The sequence below is a fragment of the Rhinopithecus bieti genome, unplaced genomic scaffold, assembly GCF_001698545.2.
Source record: "Rhinopithecus bieti isolate Rb0 unplaced genomic scaffold, ASM169854v2 scaffold_12070, whole genome shotgun sequence".
Lineage (NCBI taxonomy): Eukaryota > Metazoa > Chordata > Mammalia > Primates > Cercopithecidae > Rhinopithecus > Rhinopithecus bieti.
In genome coordinates, this window is record NW_016807449.1 from 1,491,031 (window position 1) to 1,513,298 (window position 22,268).

Consider the following 22,268-nt stretch of genomic DNA (forward strand, 5'->3'; position numbering starts at 1 on the left):
TTTTTTTGAGCCCAGGCTGGAGTGCAGTGGTGCAATCTTGGCTTACTGCAAGCTCCGCCTCCCGGGTTCACGCCATTCTCCTGCCTCAGCCTCTCAAGCAGCTGGGACTACAGGAGCCCGCCACCATGCCCTGCTCATTTTTTGTATTTTTAGTAGAGATGAGGTTTCACCGTGTTAGCCAGGATGGTCTTGATCTCCTGACCTCGTGATCTGCTGCCTCAGCCTCCCAAAGTGCTGAGATTACAGGCATGAGCCACTGCACCCGGCCTCTTTTCTTTTCTTTTTTTTTTTCCTTTTTTGAGACAGAGTTTCACTCTTGTTACCAGGCTGGAGTGCAATGGCGTGATCTTGGCTCACCACAATCTCTGCCTCCTGGGTTCAAGTGATTCTCCTGCCTCAACCTCCCAAGTAGCTGGGATTACAGGCATGCGCCACCATGCCCAGCTAATTTTTTGTATTTTCAGTAGAGACAGGGTTTCTCCATGTTGGTCAGGCTGTTCTCAAACTCCCGACCTCAGGATTACAGGCGTGAGCCACCGTGCCTGGCATCTTTTTCTTTTCCTTTTTTTTTTTTTTTTTGAGACGGAGTCTGGCTCTGTCTCCCAGGCTGGAGTGCAGTGGCGCGATCTCGGCTCACTGCAAGCTCCGCCTCCCGGGTTTACGCCATTCTCCTGCCTCAGCCTCCCGAGTAGCTGGGACTACAGGCGCCCGCCACCTCGCCCGGCTAATTTTTTGTATTTTTTTAGTAGAGACAAGGTTTCACCGTGTTAGCCAGGATGGTCTCGATCTCCTGACCTTGTGATCCACCCGTCTCGGCCTCCCAAAGCGCTGGGATTACAGGCGTGAGCCGCTGCGCCCGGCCAGCAGTCATTACTATGATGACGTCTTTCGGATGTTTCAAGCTAGGTGTCTGTAACACAGCGTCCTTCCTCTCACTCACCAGAAGGTGGAGGTCACCTTTCTCCCGTGGCCTCCGCTTTCACCTACCTGGTCTCTTGCTCTAGCTGCTCCTCAGCCTGGGCCAACTTAGACTCAAGAGCAGCAATGGTCATCTTGTGGCGGGCTCGGGCCCCAGCATCCTCCTCACCCAGGCGTCCCCGTAGCTCCTGGATCTGCCGTTCCAGCTGCTGCCGCCCGCTCTCTGCCTTGGCTGAGAAACTGCGCTCAGCTGACAGCTCTGTGGTCAGTGACTCTACCTGTAGCAGGAGGGGAAGGAAGGATGTCATGGTGGAATCTCAGAGGGAAGGTGGGAGGTAAATCCAGGCACCTCCAAGAATGAAGCGCACTGATGATTGTCACACACATCGCACAGAGCCTGAAACATACTAAATCCTCAACAAATGTTCGCTTGTATTTTTATCAATAGTTTATTGACTCATCACCCACAGCACTGCCAGCCCTGGGTTTTAACATTGTGGATGGTTTTCTGCTTACTTTAATAAGTCCATGAGACCATCACAAACGTGTTTAAATGTCATAAATTCTACTTCTGACTGTGAATGAGTCTATTCCGAGAGTTATCACACTTCTATTTGCACCAGGATCTTCTGGGGGAGCTTGTGAAAAAAATGCAGACATCTGGGTCTCACCCTTCAGAGATTCTGACTCAGCAAGATGAAAGCGGAGTCCGGGAACCTGCATTTATAACAGGCATCTCACGTGATTGAGATGGGAGGGATATGCAGGAGGATTTTGAGAAATACGACCTCAATAAACAGTAGCTGCTACGTGGAAAATGTGTAAGCACACCCCTAATAATAGTTTCCGTTTATTTATTCAGCTTGTACTCCGAGCGAGGCCTTCTGCTGGAGCCATGGAAATGAGTCAGACTCAGTCTGATTCATACTTTATTTCACCCTCACAGGGACACAATGACTGGGTAATTAGCATATTCTCCTTTGCGTTTTTTTTTTTTTTTTTTTTAATTAAAAAGTTTTTTTTGAGACAGAGTTTTGCTCTGTTGCTCAGGCTGGAGCGCAGCTGTTGCCCAGCTGGTAAAATCCCAGCTCACTGCAGCCTCAACCTCCCAAGCTTAAGTGATCCTCCCACTTCAGCCTCCTGAGTAGCTGAGATCACAGGCATACACCATCACCTCTGCTAATTTCATTTTATTTTATTTATTTAGAGACCATGTCTTGCTCTGTTGCCCAGGCTGGAGTGCAGTGGCACGATCTCAGCTTACTGCAGTCTCAACCTCCCAAGCTTAAGTGATCCTCCCACTTCAGCCTCCTGAGTAGCTGAGATCACAGGCATACACCATCACCTCTGCTAATTTTATTTTATTTTATTTATTTAGAGACCATGTCTTGCTCTATTGCCCAGGCTAGAGTGCAGTGGTACGATCTCAGCTCACTGCAGTCTCAACCTCCCAAGCTTAAGTGATCCTCCCACTTCAGCCTCCTGAGTAGCTGAGACCACAGGCATACACTATCGTCCCTGCTAATTTTATTTTATTTTATTTTATTATTTTATTTATTTAGAGATCATGTCTTGCTCTGTTGCCCAGGCTGGAATACAGTGGCACGATCTCAGCTCACTGCAACCTCTGCCTCCCAGGTTCAAGCAATTCTCCTGCCTCAGCCTCCTGAGTAGCTGGGAATTACAGGCGCCCGCCACCACACCTGGCTAATTTTTGTATTTTTTGTAAAGACGGGGTTTCGCCATGTTGGCCAGGCTGGTCTCAAACTCCTGACCTCAAGGGATCCACCCACCTCGGCCTCCCAAAGTGCTGGGATTACAGGGGTGAGCCACCACGCCTGGCTTCAAACTTTTTATTGTGAAGTAAAATGACGATACAGAGAGCCAGACATTAATCAAATAAAAAAAATCAGTAATAAATATTCTGCTAGTTTTATTAGCACAGTAATTCTCAACCAAGAACATTATGGGGGTGTTCCTGATTATTCCAGCAGCTGGAGATGGGAACCCTTTCAGCCCCATGCCCCTGCTGCTTCCTGTCTCTGAATGTGGATGCGTGCGGGTGTCATCCCACACAGGCGTCATGAGTTAACAAAAGGGAAACATGACTGTCAGCAGCACCTTGGTCAAGAAATAGAACTTTGCCCTTCCAGAAGCCCTTTCACACACTCATCCCAATGACAACCTCTTCCTTCTCCCCTAAATAGCACGTTATCCTGACTTCTTAGGTCCACACTTCCTTGTATATCTTTAGAGTTTTATTACACACAGATGCATCCCTAGATCCTATAGTTGAATCCTACCCATTTAAAAAAGTAGATGTATGTGGGAGACCTCTGGCCTCCAGGATCACAAGAGAATACATTCCTGGCTGGGCGTGGCGGCTCACGCCTGTAATCCCAGCACTTTGGGAGGCCGAGGCAGGAGGATCACTTGAGGTCAGGAGTTTGAGACCAGCCTGGCCAACATGGTGAAACCCTGTCTCTATGAAAAATACGAAGATTAGCTGGGCATGGTGGTGCATGCCTGTAATCCCAGCTACTCGGGAGGCTGAGGCAGGAGAATCACTTGAACCTGGGAGGCAGAGGTTGCAGTGAGCTGAGATCGCACCACTGCACTCCAGTCTGGGTGACAGGGTGAGACTCCATCTCAAAGAAAAAAAAAAAAAAAACCGAGAGAATACATTCCTGTTGTTTTAAGCCACTGTTTGTGGGAATTTGTTATGGTGGTCCTAGGGAACTAACAGCAACTAATTAATATTTTTTTAAAGTTGCTGTGAACTCATGAATTTAAACAGATTTCAAGGGATTAAATCAGTCGCAATTATTTTCCTCATTGAAGCTCAAGTTGCCCCACTTTGGGCCAGTGGGAGGCTCTTTGCACTGACTTCTGCGTGCTCTTGACATAACTACACTATCTTTCCCGCTAATGGGTATCACAAAATGTTCTGGGTTACTCTTGTTCATTGCCTGCTCCAGATCTGGAATCAGCCATTTTCGAAGAAGCTCCAGTTTCTTTCCTTTTCTTTTTTTTTTTTTTGAGACAGCCCCTCACTCTGTTCCCCAGGGTGGAATGGAATGGCACAATCTCGGCTCACTACAACCTCTGCTTCCTGGGCCCAGACAATCCTCCTACCTCAGCCCTCAGAGTAGCTGGGGCCACAGGCGTGTGCCATCGCACTTGGCTAATTTTATTTTTTTGTAGAGACGGTGTCTTACTATGTTGCTCAGGCTGGTCTCAAACTCCTGGGCTCAAGCAATCCTCCTGCCTCAGCCTTCCAAAGAGCTGGGATTACAAGTGTGAGCCACTGTGCCCAGCCAGCCTGTTTCTTTTACAGGGAAACAGCATTTCCAGATCACAATGTGGACACAGGGATACTCACTGCTACTAGGTTGCCTGTTGCTAGGCCTTTTGGGTGGTCAGAGAGACTGGATCTGTATAAAATACATCACCAGTTGGCCAGGTGCGGTGGCTCACACCTGTAATCCCAGCACTTTGGGAGGCCGTTGGGAGGCGAGCGGCCGCGGATCACCGAGTCAGGAGATCGCACAACCTGCTAACACAGTGAAACCCCGTCTCTACTAAAAAATACAAAATTATCCGGGCGTGTGCGGCGCCTGTAGTCCCCAGCTACTAGGGAGTCTGAGGCAGCGAAACTGCGTGAACCCAGGAGGCGGAGCTAGCAGTGGAGCCGAGATCGCACCAAGTGCACTCCAGCCTGGCGATAACGAGACTCCCATCTCAAAGAAATAAAAAAAAGTACATCACCAGTTCACGGATATTACGTCAAATCAAGAACTACAGATTTGCTTAGTTTTTTGTTTTTAACCTTTTTTTTTTTTTTTTGAGATGAAGCCCTCGCTCTGCCTACCCACGCTGGAGATGCAGTTGGACGAAGATTCTGGCTCACTGCAACCTCCGCCTCCTGGGTTCAAACAATTCTCTGCCTCAGCCTCCCAAAGTGTAGGATTAACAGGCATGAGCCACTGCCACCTGGCTAAATTTTTTTAACATAATTTATCAGCGTTCTTTTTGGATAGAGTCCCCTCACTATGTTGCCCAAGGCTGGAGTGCAGTGGTACAATCATGGCTCACTGCAGCTTCGATCTCCCTGTGCTCAGGTGATCCTCCCAACTCAGCCCTCCTGCGGTAGCTGGGACTATAAGTGTGTGTCTATACCTGGCTAATTTTTAATTTTGTGTAGGGAGGCAGTTTTGCCATGTCATCCAAGCGGTCTTGAAGCTCCTAGGCTAAAAGAATCCACCAAAAGTGGCTGGGATCCAGCGTGACCCACTTTGCGCCCAGCTAATGTACATATTCTTTTCTCTTTTTTATTCCATATATAGTTTTGTAGAGATGGGGGTCTCACTATGTTGGCGTTAGCTGGTTCAAACACCTGGGCTCAACGATCTTCCGCCTTGAACTCCCAAAAGTGCTGAGATTACAGGCAATGAACCACACCTGGTCTTTTTTTTTTTTTTTTGAGATGAGTGCTTGCTCTGTCGCCAGGGTTGGCAGTGCAGTGGCGGCGATCTCGGCTCACTGCAAGCTTGCCTCCTGGTTTACGCCATTCTCTTGCCTCAGCCTCCCGAGGTAGCTGGGACACAGCCGGCCCGCCACACACCCAGCTAATTTTTTGTATTTTTAGTAGAACGGGGTTTCACTGTGTTAGCTAGATGGGTCTCGATCTCCCTTGACTCGTGATCCACCTGTCCTTGGCTCCCAAGTGCTGGGATTACAGGCATTACACAGCGCCACACCTGGTCCCTGATTGTTTTTTTTTAAATAGACAACTAGTCCTCTTCTATAGGACAACTATATCAAAGGTTCCTTTGGCGCGAGTACCCTGATGTCAAGATGTTGTAGAGTGACAGAGTACCCATCTTTGATCATTTACTTTATCCCACCATTTATAACTCAATGTCTCAGAAAAACAAGGCTAATACTATCACCATCATTAATGAAATAGGCTAAAAGTTTTGCATATTTTCCCATTCTCTCCATTTAAAAAGCAGTCTTATACACGTTAACTGTTGAGCTATAATTTATACCTTTGTTTTTTTTTTGAGAGGGTCTCACTCTGTATCCAGTCACTCCAGAGCTAGAGGTGCAAGTTGGGACAATCATAGCTCGCTGCAGCTCTATCTCCCAGGCTTCAAGCGATCCTCCTCCTCAGCTCCCAGGTTGTTGGACTACAGGCATGCACCACTGTGCCTGCCTAATTTTACATTTTTATAGAGAAAAATTAGAGATCGGAGAATTCCTTGAACCCTGGGAGGCAGAGGTTGCAGTGAGCCGAGATTGCACCACTGCACTCCAATGGAGCGAGACTCCATCTCAAAAAAAAAAAGAAAAGAAAAGAAAAGTAAAAGAAAAAAAATTAATGAAGAATGCAGACATTGGTTTGTCCTTTGAAATCCCATCGCTCTGTTGTCTTCCTGGCAAACTCCTACACTTCCTTTAAGATCTCTCAAAGCATCACCTCCACCAGGAAGCCTTCTCTGATGGCCTCTATCCTCCAGGCTAGGTCCGTAGTCCCTTCTAGGCTCCCACAGTGCCCGTGTTTCCTCCATTTTCACTTGTATCTCTGTATTGGGATGGTCTGTTTCCTCCTTTAGACTAAGATGTGTTTGAGGGCGGAGACTTACTATTATCCATCTCCAGGTCCCCAGCATAACCCAGAATAGGATCTGGGCCACCAGAATCCTCAGAAAATATTTATAAATAAATATACAAATGAAAACATGCTTTTCTCCCTCTGCTGAACTCCAACTTAGGCTTTAAAACTCCCAGCCAAATGTCTCTTTTTCCAAATGTTTTCTTGACTCCTGCAGAAAGTCCTTTATCTCTCTTTACTGGGCTCAAGAGACTTCCATGATCACACCTGCTGGCCTATAATGTGACAGCATAGTCCCATGTCTGTTTCCTCCAGAGAACCTCATAGGACAAAAACCCCATGTAATTCATCTTTGGATCCAGTCCTGAAGAAACCCCTCAGAAATACAAGTGAATCATGCCTTTCCACCCTTTTAAGAACTCCTATTCTACCTTCAAAACCCAACTCAAATATCCCCTTTCTATATTTGTTGAATAAGAGGACTGAAGGTTACAGTCCCAGGTCAATGGGGACTGAGGCTGGTGGGGGTAGTCAGTCTCACTCACCTGCAGGAGCAGCTTGCGGTAGCGGTCATTGAGCAGCTCCGAGTTGCTCTGCTCCTCCTCCAGCTCTTCCTCCAACTGCCCCAGGCGCCCCTCCAGCTGACGCTTCTCCTCCAGAATGGCTGCCCTAGGGAGACAGGAAGGGGTGGGGATGACAGGACAGGACAGTCAGAGGAGGGTACCTTGCCTGTCACACTACAGGACCCTGTGGTTGGCCCCACCCTCCTCCCCAGCCTCACACCCCAGGGGTCCCTAGGTTAACCCCGCCCACCTCCTAGCTTCCTGTGCCAGAGCTCAGCCAGCTCCAGCCTACCCCAGCTTCACCTCCTGCAGATGCAGCACCTCAGCCTCCACACCCTTGGGGCACTTACTTGCTAAGGTTGCCATTGGCCACCTCATCTGCCATCTCATCCCGGTCCTGCTGGGCCTGCCGCCGAGCACGGTCTGAGGCGGCCAGTTCCTGTGATGACAGAGAGAGGGGCGGCCAGTGGGGGTGAGGAGAAGCAACCTGGGCACGGGTCTCACCCCTTCTCTGTCCCTCACACCTCAAGTCTCTTGGCTCTTTTCTCATGCTGTCCCTGGGTAACCCTGGAATAACATCTACAGGTATCTCCTAAATCTGTCTCCTGAGCCCCTGACCTGTGCTCACCTCTTGCAGCCCAACCCCCCGGCCCCTCACCCTCTCCACCTTTTACTGCACACACGTTCTCCTCTCAAACCTTCCTCTCCTCCAGGGTCCCCCAGTCACCGAGCCAGACCCCCAGTGCTCTCCTCCCCTCCTCTGGACCCCCTCACCATAGCCTCTTCCCTCCTGCCTTCTGACTGCTTTCTCTGTCCTCTGCATCCACTTGGTCCTGGCTGAGGGCTCTCTCTCTCTCTCTCTCCCTGTTCCCACTCCCCCTCCCACAGCCTCTGGTGCCTCCAATCTCCCCACTCCATTTCAACTGCTACAGGGCTGACCCTGCCCATCCTGTGTTCTGGATCTTTCCATGGCTCCCTAGTGCCCTAGGACAAAATTCCTGCTCTTAGCCTGGCATTGGAGGCCACATGGTAAGCCCTATCCACCTCCCAAGCCTCACACCCAGGGACCCTGTGGTTAGCCCCGCCCACCTCCCCAGCTTCACATCCAGGGTCCCTGTGGTTAGCCACGCCCACCTCCTCAGCATCACACCCCAGGGGCCCTGAGGTTAGCCCTGCCCACCTCCCAGCTTCCTGTCCCAGGGCCCAGCCCACCCCAGCCTCACCTCCTGCAGCCGCAGCACCTCAGCCTCCAGGCCCTTGAGGCGCTTTTCACTTTCCCGATTCTGGGAGAAGATCTCCTCCCGGGAGCTGCGTGTCTCCTCCACCTCCCGCCATAGCTCCTTCATCTGGGCCTGGGTGGAATGGAATAGGTAGACGGGCTCAGCCTGGCCACACAGCACAGGGAACTCCTCCACCCCCTTGCCAGGTCGACGGGGGCTCCTCAGCTCCCGTGAACAAGCAGGGAGTTCTCCGAACCCTGCAGACCTGGGCTCCTGTGTATAAAGCCACTTGCTGTGTGACCTTGGGCCAGCCTCTCCATTCTGGTCCTCAAGGGAGGAGGTTGATCTGGCTGAGCCTAGAAGGCAGCTGGAAGCCTGATGGAGCCTGGCTTCAAGTTAGACGTGGGTTTGAATTACAACTTGGCCATATCCTTGCTGGGTGACCGTGAGCCAGCCACTGCCCCTCTCTGAGCCTCAGTTTACCTACTGTTGATTGATTTATTTATTTCTATTTTTACTTTTTTGAGACAGTCTTGCTCTGTCGCCCAGGCTGGAGTGCAGTGGTGGGATCTCAGCTCACTGCAACCTCTGCCTCCCGGGTTCAAGCAATTCTCCTGCCTCAGCCTCCTGAGTAGCTGGGACGACAGGTGCGTGCCACCATGCCTGGCTAATTTTTGTATTTTTAGTACAAACGGGGTTTCACCATATTGGCCAGGCTGGTATTGAACTCCTGACCTCAGGTTATCTGCCCACCTTGGCCTCCCAAAGTGCTGGGATTACAGGTGTGAGCCACCATGTCTGGCCAAAAAACCATAGGGTATTTTCACTTCAAAAACAAAACCACGGAGGCGGGTGGATCACCTGAGGCCAAGAGATCGAGACCAGCCTGGCCAACATGGCAAAACCCTGTCTCTACTAAAAATACAAAAATTAGCTGGGTGTGGTGGCGCACGCCTGTAATCCCAGCTACTCGGGAGGCTGAGACAGGAGAATCGCTTGAACCTGGGAGGTGGAGGCTGCTGTGAGCTGAGATCACATCACTGCACTCCAGCTAGGGCGACAGAATGAGACTGTCAAAAAAAAAAACACACACACAAAAAACTGAACAAACAAACAAATAAACAAACAGAAAATGAAATTTGACTTCAAAGTGCAGCATTTTAAATGAAAGAAATGTGAAACATAAGAAGAAGGAAGCCAGCCTCTGGGGCATGGATGTTTATAAAGGCGCCGACCCATGTGGATGCTGCCTGTGGGTTGAGAGGGAGGGTCCCAGCTGGCCTCAGGCCCTGGAGTGATGGTCCGGGCTTAAAGACACCAAAGCCTCCCCTCCCCGGCACAGCTCACGCCCCGCCCTTACCTGCATCTTGCGAAGCTGCTTCACTGCCTCCTCCTTGCCCTGCCCGGCGGAGGCCATTTGAGCCTTCAGCTCCTCCAGCTCCCCCTCCAGCTTCTTGCGGGCAGCCACGGCCAGAGTGCGCTGCTTCCGCTCCTCATCCCGCTCCACCTCTGCATCTCTCAGCTGGAGAGGAGGTCAGGAGGGACTGGGTCAGGGACAGGAAACCCAGCCTCCCTCTGCGTGCTAGGGACATGGATGTCTACACTGGAGCTCCTGCCCAGACTGCAAGCCCCATTCCTTTCACCCCCTGACTCTCCCTACTTGGTCCCCTCTCTATCTCCACTGCCCCAGCTCAGTCCCCCATCTCACCTAAGCCTCCTTTCTAGCCTCTCATCTCTCCCCTCCAGCCCATTCCAACACGTCTGCAGAGCTGACCCTACTCATAGCCCTCCCATGGTTTCCCAGTGCCTCCAGGTCCAAGTCTTGGACACTCAGCCATGTCTAAGTCAAAGGGGCTACTGGAGACAAAACCCCGCGGAGACTCCTGGCCTTAGGTCACCCGTTCACCTCTCTTCCCTGCCTCCCCAGCTTCTGGCACCCTCTTCCCCAAGTCTGTTGCCCACATGGCTCCAGAGGGGTCTTTCTGACACCCAGAGCTGCCCCTGCTCCTCACCACCTAGTAGAGGGAAGACATGGGAAGTTCCTGGACTGAATGAGTAATGAATGAATGCTGCAGGGAGGGAGAGAGCAATGGAATAAACAAGGAAGGGAGGGAGCGATGACTGACTGGATTGGGGAAGGATATGGATGGAGGGGAGGGCAGATGAGCAGGTCAGTGAGTGAGTGACTGAGTGGAGTCAGCAGGGGGTGCTGAGGGGCTGGGGTTGGGTAAATAGGGGAGGGGTTGGGTTGGGGAGAGGAGATGGGTTGGAAGGGGGTAACTGGGTAGATGGAGCAGTTGGACATGTCACTGGCTGGGTATTAGCGCTGGTTGGGGGAGAGGCTGTATGTGGGTGGTTGGGGTGGTTGAATAGATGGGGTAGCAGATGGATGGATGAATGGTTTGTTTGGTGGATGGAGGATGTATGATTGGGTACAGCAACAGGTCAACAGGATATGTGTGTGGGTTAATGGGTCATGGCAGGTTAACAGGTTGGGGAATAGGAAGATGCTTTTGTGGGAGGAAGATGGTTTGGCTGGCAGGAGAGACTAGTAGAAATACTGAGTGGCAGGCGGGTGGAGAGACACTGACTGGCAGGCAGGTGGGGAGACACCGAGCAGTGGAAGGGTGGGGGAGACAGAGTGGTGGGTGGGTCGGGGAGACCCCTTGCTGACCTTCTTGCTGTCTGTACACACCATGGCATACCCCAGCTGGAGCAGCACCCTGTGGCCTTCCGTGTGACATTACCTGCTTGGCCAGCTGTCTCCGCCTCTCTTCACCAGCCTCATCACGGCCCTGCAGGTCACGCTCGTGCTGAGTCTTGAGAGCCTGCACAGTCACCTCCAGACGCAGCTTGGCATCCTCGGCTGCCGTCAGTTCATCCTCCAGTTCTGTCACCTGTGCTCGCAGATCATTGGCTGCCTGTTCTGCCACTCGGCAGGCTCGTTCCAGCTCATGCACCTGGTGGGGAGGGAGAGTGGCTGCTGGGCACTTGGGTTACTGAGGCAGAGGAGGTTACAAACCTAGGTAGAGTAGGGGAAGCTTTGATGGAGGACGGGGAGGTGGCAAGTCAGTGTGCCCATCCTAGTTTGTTCATTCATCCATTCAAGATCTACTGAGCAACTCCTTCCTAGGTGTCTCATTCAGCATCATCCCAAAATGTATTTCACGAATAACTGATGCCTCATAATTCTATTAGCTGAAGCACTTCAAAGTCTAATACAAGCATCTGTTAGGTCAGCTGACTCTCACTCATGGTGGATTATTCCCTCTGAGTTTTGTAATTTTGCATTGTGAGCTCACTCACTGGGAATTCATCTTCGGGAATCCTGTGTGAATGGGTCGAAGGCAGGTAGCTCCAGGGTCATCAGTGCTGGTGTCTGCCAGACTCCCCAGGGTGTCACCAACCTACTATCTACTTGTATTGGGTTTTCTGTTTGGGAGGGTCCCCGATCCTTCAGGGAGGTATGAATTAAAATCCCAAACACTGTGAAAATAGAGCTGGGCTTATGAATTTTCAGACTCCCCCTTCACTCCTCTCCTTACTTAACCACACCTCCTCAGGGAAGCCTCTCTTGATCCATCAGGGCCTCTCTGCTACCCATGCTCCTGGCACTGGGGCCCCTCTCGTACCTAGTCCTAGTCACAGTGGTCATTTGACATTTGCTTAGGTGGCTTTTTGTGCAACACCTGCCTCCTGCACTGGACGGTGAGTTTCACAGAGAAGGGCCTATGTCTGTGGATCACCACTGCCCACATGATACTCATTACAATTCTGGTCACTGACAGTTTCTACTTTCAGTCCTTGGAATGGGCCCTCTAGCCTCCCTTCCTATTTGGTAGTTGCCAATTTATTTTATTTTATTTATTTATTTATTTATTTATTTTTTGAGACCGAGTCTCGCTCTGTCGCCCAGGCTGGAGTGCAGTGGCCGGATCTCAGCTCACTGCAAGCTCCGCCTCCCGGGTTCACGCCATTCTCCTGCCTCAGCCTCCCGAGTAGCTGGGACTATAGGCGTCCGCCACCTTGCCTGGCTAGTTTTTTGTATTTTAGTAGAGACGGGGTTTCACCGTGTTAGCCAGGATGGTCTCGATCTCCTGACCTCGTGATCCGCCCGTCTCGGCCTCCCAAAGTGCTGGGATTACAGGCTTGAGCCACCACGCCCAGCCAGCCAATTTATTTTGTTTACTTGAAGGGATCAGACTTTCTCCTGTCAACATCCTGTTTCCCACAGGGGCCTTTGGAGTCACTACAAATAACGACATTTTTCCCAAGGGACAGACCTTAACGGCTCAAGTACGAGCCAGGTTTTAGCTCCATTATCCCTAGGGCCGCAGGCCAGGTCTGTGTCAGGGAGAGAGGGTTCTCTCTAGGCCTGGCTAAAAGCAAAATCAGATCAATGTCTAGATAAAGCCCTCATCCATTGGACTCCTAGAAGTGCATGGGTGGGAAAATAAAGAAATAAGGATGTCGAGATGGCGTCTGTTCACGAGCTCAACAAATTCTGCCAGTGCCTCCCATCATTAGTGAGGGTGGCCTGTGTCCCTGGGTGTGATCCATAAATGTATTTAGAGGATGAATGAAGGAAGGATGGAGTGGAGGTTGTGGCGGGTCATTTTGACCACTCAGAAGGCTGGGACACTGGCTGGGTGAGGAGAGCCTGGGAGCAGCCTTGGGGCACCATCCTACAGGCCCTGGAGGGATTTATGAGTTCAGGGAAGACAGAGGCTTGGTGGGAGAGTCTGTGCGTGCTCAGTGGGGTTGGTGGCAGGCAAAGTGGGAGTCCTCACACTGTGTGTGCATGTGTGTGTGTGTTGTGTATGTATGCATGCACATAGTCATGTCTGGGGAGTGGTTCTCAGGCTGTGTGTTGTAGTAAATTGTCTTCATGTTCTCTGAGCATTCACACATATGTGTGGTGAGTAGTTTTCTCATGCTGTATGTGTACATATGCACATGAATATGTTTATTTAATGGAAAATTCTCAGCAAGGTACAATGGCTCATGCCTGTAATCCCAATGCTTTGGGAGGCCGAAGTGGGAGGATTGTTTGAGCCTAGGAGTTCAGGACCAGCCTGGGCAACACAACAAGACCCCATCTCCACAAAAAAAATTTTAAAAAGCCAGGTATGGTGGAATGCATCTATAGTCCCTGCTACTTGGGAGGCTGAGGCAGGAGGACTGCTTGAGCCTGAGGTTGTAATGTGCCATGATTGCACCACTGCCCTCCAGCCTGGGCAACAGAGCAAGACCCTATCTCAAAAATAAAATTAAACAAAACAAAAAACAAACAAAAACAAGTAATAGAAGATTCTCCTCATATCCCATGTACACAAATGTGAGCATGTGTGCTTTGTGAGCAGCTCTCGTGTTCTGTGTGTGAACACATGTGCTGGATGAAAGATTCTCCTCATGTTCCGTGAATGTCTACACAAAGACCTACCTCTGGTGAATGGCTCTCCTTGCTTTCTGTGCGTGTGCATGAGCGCACATATTTGGTGGAAGATCTCTTCACACTGTGTGTGTGTATCTGTGTGTGTGTATACGAACGCAAATGTTTGGTAAACAGTCCTCCTCTTGTTCTTTTTTTTTTTTTTTTTTTTTTTTTGAGACAGAGTCTCGCTCTGTCACCCAGGCTGGAGTGCAGTGGAATGATCTTGGCTCACTGCAACCTCTACCTCCTGAATTCAAGTGATTCTCCTGCTTCAGCCTCCCAAGTAGCTGGGATTACAGGCATGCGCCACATGCCTGGCTAATTTTTGTATTTTTAGTAGAGACGGGGTTTCATCATGCTTGCCAAGCTGGTCTCGAACTCCTGACCTCAGGTGATCCAACCGCCTTGGCCTCCCAAAGTGCTGGAGTGCTGGGATTATAGGAGTGAGCCACCGTGCCCGGCCCTCTTGTTCTCTTTGTGCATGAATATATGACTTTGATGGCTGGTTGTTTTCATGTTCTGTGTGTGAAAGCATACATGCCTGTACGTGTCTTCCCCTCACCCAGTGTGTCCCGGGGAGTGGGGGCCCTGCTCACGCTCTTGCCGACGTCATCCTTGCTGCTCAGCAGTGCCTCCAGCTCAGCCCGCAGGGCCCGGTTCTGCCGCTCCAGCTCCTCACGTGCCTCCTGCTCCTCCTCCAGCGCCCGTGTCAGTGACAGGGCCCGAGCCTCACGCTCCCGGCCCTCTGCCTCGGCCCGCTCACGTTCCTCCACTGCCCGAAGTACAGCTGCCTTCTCCTCTGCCAGAAGCTTCCAGTTTGAGGGAGATGGGGTGGGGGGAAATAGATTAGCTGAAAGGAGTGTACAAGGGAACGGGAAGAGGGAGCAGCCAGGAACAGAGAAAGAAAGAGAAAGAGACAGACAAAGGCAGAGACACAAGAGGGAGGTAGAGGGATTAAAGTTGCAACCGTGTCCCAAACCAGCTCAACTCTTGAATGGATCAAACTGATCAGTCCCTCACTCTCTATGCTCAACAGAAGAAAGGGTATTCCTTCTTGTTAAGAGTGGCAGTAGAAAATGAACTTCAACCTTTACTGTTTTTTTAAGACACAGTAATTGGCAAACAAACTTATAAAACATGCAAAGAAGAAAAGAGAACAGGACTCATAGTGAAGAGAAAAATCAGTCCATACAAATAGACCCACAGATGACCTACATATTAGAATGTGCACACAAGGACTTCATGATCAGTTTCAGAATGAGGCAGATATAATGGGTGAAGAGGCAGAATTATTTCAGGAGGGATTTGAAACTGTAAAACAGAACCACATAGAAATGCCAGAATAGAAAAATGAAATAGCTGAAATAAAAAAGTCATTGGATGAAATTAGTAGCTGACTGGACACATCAGAAGAATCAGTAAACTTGAAAACCGGTCAATAGAAATTATCCAAACAGAGCAAAGAAAGAAAGAAAGAAAGAAGATTGTAACAAAAATTAATGGAACTTTAACAACCTGAAAAAAGTACCAAGCAGTCATACATACATGCATTTGGGTCCTAGAAGGGTAAAGAAAAAGTAAAGAAAGAAGTAAAACTGCCTTTGTTCACAGAAAACATGATCATCTATGCGGAAAATCCAACAAAATATATAAAAATTCTGTTAGCACTAATAAGTGAGTTTAGCCAAGATTGTGGGATACAAGATCAATATACAAAAATCTATTGTGTTTCTACATACTAGCAATAAAATATGGAAATGAAAGTAACATCACTCAAAATAGCCATAAAACCATGAAATACTTAGAAATACATCTGGCAAAAGATGTCAAAGATGTACACTGAAAACTAAAAAACATTTCTAAGGTATTTCAATGGACATATATACCATCTTCCTCAGTGAGAAAACTCAACATTGTTACGATGTCAATTCTTCCCAAACTGATGTATAGATTCAACACAGTTCCAAATCGGAAGGCTTTTTGTTTTGGGGTAGAAATTGACAAACTGATTCTAAAATACATATGGAAATGCAAAGGAACTAGAAGCGGCAAAACAACTTCAAATAAGAAGAAAAGGCTGGTGCGGTGGCTCATGCTTGTAATCCCAGCATTTTGGGAGGCTGAGGCAGGCAGATCACCTGAGGTCAAGGGTTCGAGACCAGCTGGCCAAAGTGGTGAAACTCCGTCTCTACTAAAAATACAAAAATTAGCCAGGTGTGGTGGCACACACCTGTAATTCCAGCTACTTGGGAGGCTGAGGTGGGAGAATTGCTTGAACCTGGGAAGCAGAGGTTGCAGTGAAACAAGATCACACCACTGCACTCCAGCCTGGGCAACAAGAGCGAAACTCTGCTTCAAAAAAAGAAGAAGAAGAAGAAGAAAAATGACTTTCAATAGATATGCAAAAACAAGTCAGTGGAGAACAAACAAACGGTGTTGGAATACTTGGACATCTATATTCACAAAAAATTAACATGGAGCATGATAGCATCATATATAAAAATTAACTCAGGATGGATCACAGACCTAAATGTAAACTTTTAACTGGAAGATTGCCAGAAAAAAAAACAGGATAGGCCAGGTGCAGTGGCTCATGCCTGTAATCCCAACACTTTGGGAGGCTGAGGTAGATGGATCACGAGGTTAGGAGTTTGAGACAAGCCTGGCCAACATAGTGAACCCCTGTCTCTCCTAAAAATACAAAAAAAAAAAAAAAAAAAAATTAGCAGGGTGTGGTAGCATGTGTCTGTAATCCCAGCTACTTGGGAGGCTGAGATAGGAGGAATCGCTTGACCCAGGCAGGCAGAGGTTGCAGTGAGCCGAGATGGTGCCACTGCACTCCAGCCTGGGCAACAGTGCAAGACTCTGTCTCAAAAAAAAAAAAAGAAAAAGAAAAAGAAAAAAACAGGATAAAACCTTTGTGACCTTGAGTTAGGCAAAAAATTCTTATATACAATACCAAAAGCACAATCCATAAAATAACAAATTGATAAACTGGACAAAATTAAAAACTTCTGTTATTTGAAAGACTAACAGAATGGAAAGACAAGCCACAGACTGGACAAAAATATTTGCAGAGCATATATCTGATAAAGAACTTGGATTCAGAATGTATAAAGAACTTTCTTTTCTTTTCTTTTCTTTTGAGATGGAGTTTCACTTTCGTTGACCAGGCTGGAGTGCAATGGCGTGACCTCGGCTCACTGCAAACTCCGCCTCCCAGGTTCAAGCGATTCTTCTACCTCAGCCTCCCAAGCAGCTGGGACTACAGGAATGCGCCACCATGCCTGGCTAATTTTGTATTTTTAGTAGAGATGGGGTTTCTTTTTTTTTTTTTTTTTTTGAGGCGGAGTCTCGCTCTGTCGCCCGGGCTGGAGTGCAGTGGCCGGATCTCAGCTCACTGCAAGCTCCGCCTCCCGGGTTTACGCCATTCTCCTGCCTCAGCCTCCCGAGTAGCTGGGACTACAGGTGCCCGCCACCTCACCCGGCTAGTTTTTTTGTATTTTAGTAGAGACGAGGTTTCACCGTGTCAGCCAGGATGGTCTCGATCTCCTGACCTCGTGATCCGCCCGTCTCAGCCTCCCAAAGTGCTGGGATTACAGGTTTGAGCCACCGCGCCCGGCTAAGATGGGGATTCTCCATGTTGGTCAGGCTGGTCTCAAACTCCCGACCTCAGGTGATCCGTCCGCCTCGGCCTCCCAAAGTGCTGGGATTACAGGCACGAGCCCACCATACCTGGCCTGTAAAGAATTTTCAAAATTCAATAATAGGAAAACAAACAACCTAATTAACAGATAGGCAAAAGATCTGAACAGACGCTTCAGCAGATAAGATATATGGATGGCAAATGAGCATATGAAAAGATGCTCAACATCACTGGTCATTAGGGAAATGTTAATTAAAACCACCTTTGAGAAAGCCTAAGGCTTTATCCATAATAGTTCCAAACTGGAAAAAACCCAAATGTTCNCTGGGATTACAGGCACGAGCCCACCATACCTGGCCTGTAAAGAATTTTCAAAATTCAATAATAGGAAAACAAACAACCTAATTAACAGATAGGCAAAAGATCTGAACAGACGCTTCAGCAGATAAGATATATGGATGGCAAATGAGCATATGAAAAGATGCTCAACATCACTGGTCATTAGGGAAATGTTAATTAAAACCACCTTTGAGAAAGCCTAAGGCTTTATCCATAATAGTTCCAAACTGGAAAAAACCCAAATGTTCATCGAAAGGTTAATGAATATCAAAATGTGGCTGATCTAGACCACAGTAATAATACTGAGCAGCAAAAATCGGAATACATTACTGATATGCAAAAATATGGATGGATCTCAAAATAATTACTCTGAGGCTAGGTGCGGTAGCTCACTCCTGTAATCCCAGCACTTTGGGAGGCCGAGGTGGGTGGATCACTTGAAGCCAGGAGTTTGAGACCAGCCTTGCCAATATGGTGAAACCTCGTCTCTACTAAAAACACAAAAATTAGCCAGGCATGGTGGTGCACACCCATAATCCCAGCTACTTGGAAGGCTGAGGCACGAGAATCACTTGAACACGGGAGGTAGAGGTTGCATGAGCTGAGATCGTGCCACTGCACTCTAGCCTTGGTGACACAGCAAGACTTTGTCTCAAAAAAAAAAAAATTTTTTTTTTTAGTAAAATAAGCCCATCCCAAAAGAGATTTATGTGAAAATAATTTATATAAAATTCTAGAAGATGCAAAAATTTAATAAGGCCTCAATGACCTGTAGAAGAGTATTATAACCAAACCATATGTATTTGGAGTCCAAGAAGAAGGGGAAGGAGAGAGAGTGAGAGATAAAAATATTTGAAGAAATAATGGCTGAAATTTTCCACATTTGATCAAAAACATCAGCCCACAGCTACAGGAAGCACAGTGAATCTAAAGCAGGATAAATACAAAAAACCCACAGCTGGGCATATCATAGTCAAACTGCTAAAAACCAAACATAAAGAGAGAAATTGTAAGTCAGCCAGAAAAACATATTGCACCACCCACAGGGAAATGACAATTTTTTTAAATTTTAAATTTCTTATTTTTATTTTTTTGAGATGGAGTCTTGCTCTGCCGCCCAGGCTGGAGTGCAGTGGAGCGATCTCGGCTTACCGCAACCTCCACCTCCCAGGTTCAAGCAATTCTCCTGCCTCAGCCTCCTGAGTAGCTGGGACTACAGGTGCACACCATCGCGCCCAGCGAATTTTTTGTATTTTAGTAGAGACGGGGTTTCACCGTGTTGCTCAGGCTGGTTGTGAACTCCTGAGCTCAGGCAATCCTCCCGCCTTGGCCTCCCAAAGTGCTGGGATTACAGGCATGAGCCACCGTGCCCGGCCTCACACTGTATCTTCTAAATGAATAAAATAAAGCACAGAGAAGTTGAGCAATTTGCCCAAGCCACACAGCCATCAAGAGGCCGAGTTGGGATCTGAACCTCAGGATTGCCTGATCTGAGCTCTCTGAGGTTCTCTGATTTTTATTGCATCCTCAGGCTGCCAGATGCTTGGTGTTATTGCCATTTTCTAGAAGGGTGAACTGAAGCTGAGATGGAAAAAGCAACTTGCCTGAGGTACCCAGTGAATTAGCAGAAGTGAGATGAGTTATTTGATTTAATTCTCATAGGCAACCTCTGGGGTACTGAAGGTATTCGTATATTTTGTCATCCAAAAACCAGGGCAGCTTTGAAAGTAAATGTGGGTGCTACGATGAATTATGCTGTGACAAGAGGCATGAATCAGGACAGAGGGATGTCCTATTTTACAGAGGCCCAGAGCAAAGAAGGGTCTTGCTTCCTGGTCCACTACAACTGCCTAGTTGAGCCATGACGGATTACTGTTTCCTCACCATGACCATGGGAAGCCTAGATGGACTTGCTGATTCCCCAGCTGGGGGAACTGAGGTGCCCCACCTGGTCGAACTTGCGCTGCTTCTTCTCCAGGGTGCTCACAAGCTGCCGCTGCTGCTCCAGGTCCATGGTGGCGTCGTCCAGCTCCTGCTGCAGCCGGCGGCGGCCCCGCTCCAGCCGATCCACGGTCTCTGTCTTTTCTGCCAGGCGCTGCGTCAGGGCCTCGGCCTCACGGGCTGCCCGGCGCCGTGCCTCCTCCCCTGCCTCCAGTGCCCCTGCCTCCTCCTCCTGGCGCCGCCGCCACTCGGAGAGCTGAGGGGAGGAGAGAGAAGGTGGTTGGTGGTCACAGCCGTGAGTGACCAAGGTGTGAACTGGTGGTGCTCCATTTCCAGGATGAAGAGACTGAGGCCTGAAGAGGGAAAAGGGTCACTCTGCTGGGCTCTTCTGCCTCTGAGTGGTATGAAGTTGTGAGTACTATGAGCCCTAGTTCTTCCAGGGAATTAAAATGACTCCCTCCAAGACACAGAGATGAATCAGACCTGAAGTCTTTCCTGGGGAGCCCCTCGTCTGCTGGGGGAGACACAGCATCACAGCCAGGGCGATAAGGGTTAAGGTAGCAGTATGGGAGCTATGGAAGTCCACAGGAAGGGCTCAGAATCTGTTTAGAACATTCAGGAGAAACTTCCTGAAGGAGGACCATTTGAGATGGGTCTTGAAGTATGCATAGGAGTTTGCCAGTTGAAGGATATCTGCAGGCAAGCACCATCACTCATTCATTCAATAAGCATTTCTCCAAGCCTACCATACATGAGGCTCTATATTGGGCTGTGCTACAGACCTGGATCTAACTCTAATGGGATTCTAGTTTGCAAGGGCTCTCAGTCTGGTGGGGAGACTCATGGGCAGAGAAAGTCCCAGCCCAAGGTGACTGGAGTTGGGACAGAGGAGAAAGAGAAGAGGGGTCAGGAAACTTCCCACAGGGGAGCCTAATGCTAAGTCTGGAAAAATAAAAGGGTTTTTTCAAATAAAATAGGAAAATAGTGACAGAGATGAATACAGCTAAAGACAGAGGAAGGACCAGAGATTGCAGGGCCTCACATGCCCAACTAAGAGGCATGGACTTTGTCTAGGGGTACTGGGGAGGCATGGGAGAGCTGTGAGCAGGGGAGGGACAGGGTCAGCTCCAGGTGAAGAAAGAAGCTTCTGGGGCTGTGTAGAGGATGAGCTGTTAGGGGAGAGGTCAGAGGCCCAGAGGCCAAGAGGAGGATCTAGGTGGGAGAGGATGGTGCTGGAGCTGGGGCTGAGCTGGAGCTGGGACAAGGGATGAGGCTGAGAGTCAGGGGGCAGGAGAGCCAGGGCTGGGCACAGGCTGTGGGGGGTAAAGGGGAATCAGAGATGAGAAAGGCATCCATGGGTCTGGCTTATGTGAAGGTGGGCCGCGTGGCCGTCCCTGAGCTGGGGAACCCAGGAGAAGCAGTGAGGCGGGCTGTGCCTCCCTGAAGGTCTTACGTAGGGCTGCTCACCTGGGCCTGGGTGGTCTGCAGTTCACGGCCTGCCCGCTCCCTGGCGGCTGCCTCCTCTTCCAGCTGCTCACGTAGCCCGGCTGCCTCAGCCTCCATGGCTCGCACCCGGGACCCCAAGGCCAATTTTGCCCTGGTCTCCTCCTGCAGGAGCTCCTGTAAATGGAGGAGACGGCAATGTCAGGTGTGGTCAGGAGGAAAGGAGGGGAGGGTGATGGTGGAGCCGAAGGGCAGGCAGGGTCACCTGGGCGTCGTGCAGCTGGGCTTCTGTGCTGCTCAGCTCCTTGCTAAGACGGATGGCCTTGGACTCAGCCTCGTTCAGCGCCCCAGACACATTCTCCAGTTCAGCCTGCAGGGAAGGGACAGGGGAATGAAGTCCTCTAATTGTGGCTTCCACTCAGCGACCCCATGTGACTCAAATCCCTCCCACACTAGGGGGAATGTGATAGGTGCAGCTGCCATGGAAAACAGTCTGGCAGGTCCTCAGACGCTTAAACATAGGGTTCCCACATGACCCAACAATTCCGCTCCTAGGTGTACACCCCACTTACCTGGGCTCGCTGCAGCTTCTCAGCAGCCTCCGCTCGTGCCCTCTCCCCATCACCAGCCCGGCCCTGCACCTCCTGCAGCTGTGACTCCAGACGGCGCCTCCGCTGCTCACCCTCCTGACGTGCAGTCTGCAGGCTGCTCAGTTCCACCCGCAGCTCGGACACCTCGGCCTCCAGGGCCAGCCGCGTCTTCTCCCACGCACCTTTGCCCTGGTGTGGGAAGGAGATGAGCAAAGATCTGTGAGGCCTTTCCTGGACCAGGCCAGGCACACTCCCCTCTCAGGGCCTTCACACTGGCTGTTCCCTCTGCCTGGAACACACTTCTCCCAATGCACAAATAGTTCACCCCTCCCTCCCTCATTTTTTTTTTTTTTTTTTTTTTTTTTGAGACAGTGCTTCACTCTTGCTGCCCAAGCTGGAGTACAATGGTGTGATCTTTGTTCACTGCAACCTCTGCCTCCCGGGTTCAAGCAATTCTCCTGTCTCAGCCTCCCAAGTAGCTGGGATCACAGGTGCCCACCACCACACCCAGCTAATTTTTTGTGTTTTTAGTAGAGATGGGGTTTCGCCATGCTGAC

At 49.6% G+C, this 22,268-nt stretch overlaps 1 protein-coding gene across 4 annotated transcripts in view; it reads right to left on the minus strand.

Moving 5' to 3' along the window:
- Nucleotides 1–22,268, minus strand: part of MYH14 (myosin heavy chain 14) — a 94,628-nt gene that overhangs the window by 11,465 nt on the left and 60,895 nt on the right. For all 4 annotated transcript variants that reach the window (XM_017882099.1, XM_017882097.1, XM_017882098.1 and 1 more), the window contains 11 exons: nucleotides 21,694–21,900; nucleotides 21,387–21,491; nucleotides 21,146–21,298; nucleotides 19,686–19,934; nucleotides 14,349–14,561; nucleotides 11,066–11,278; nucleotides 9,679–9,840; nucleotides 8,322–8,450; nucleotides 7,449–7,537; nucleotides 7,081–7,204; nucleotides 988–1,196 (listed from right to left, as the gene is read on the minus strand). In XM_017882099.1, the coding sequence (XP_017737588.1) occupies nucleotides 988–1,196; nucleotides 7,081–7,204; nucleotides 7,449–7,537; nucleotides 8,322–8,450; nucleotides 9,679–9,840; nucleotides 11,066–11,278; nucleotides 14,349–14,561; nucleotides 19,686–19,934; nucleotides 21,146–21,298; nucleotides 21,387–21,491; nucleotides 21,694–21,900 (1,853 nt within the window). The remainder of the gene's footprint in view (nucleotides 1–987; nucleotides 1,197–7,080; nucleotides 7,205–7,448; nucleotides 7,538–8,321; nucleotides 8,451–9,678; nucleotides 9,841–11,065; nucleotides 11,279–14,348; nucleotides 14,562–19,685; nucleotides 19,935–21,145; nucleotides 21,299–21,386; nucleotides 21,492–21,693; nucleotides 21,901–22,268) is intronic.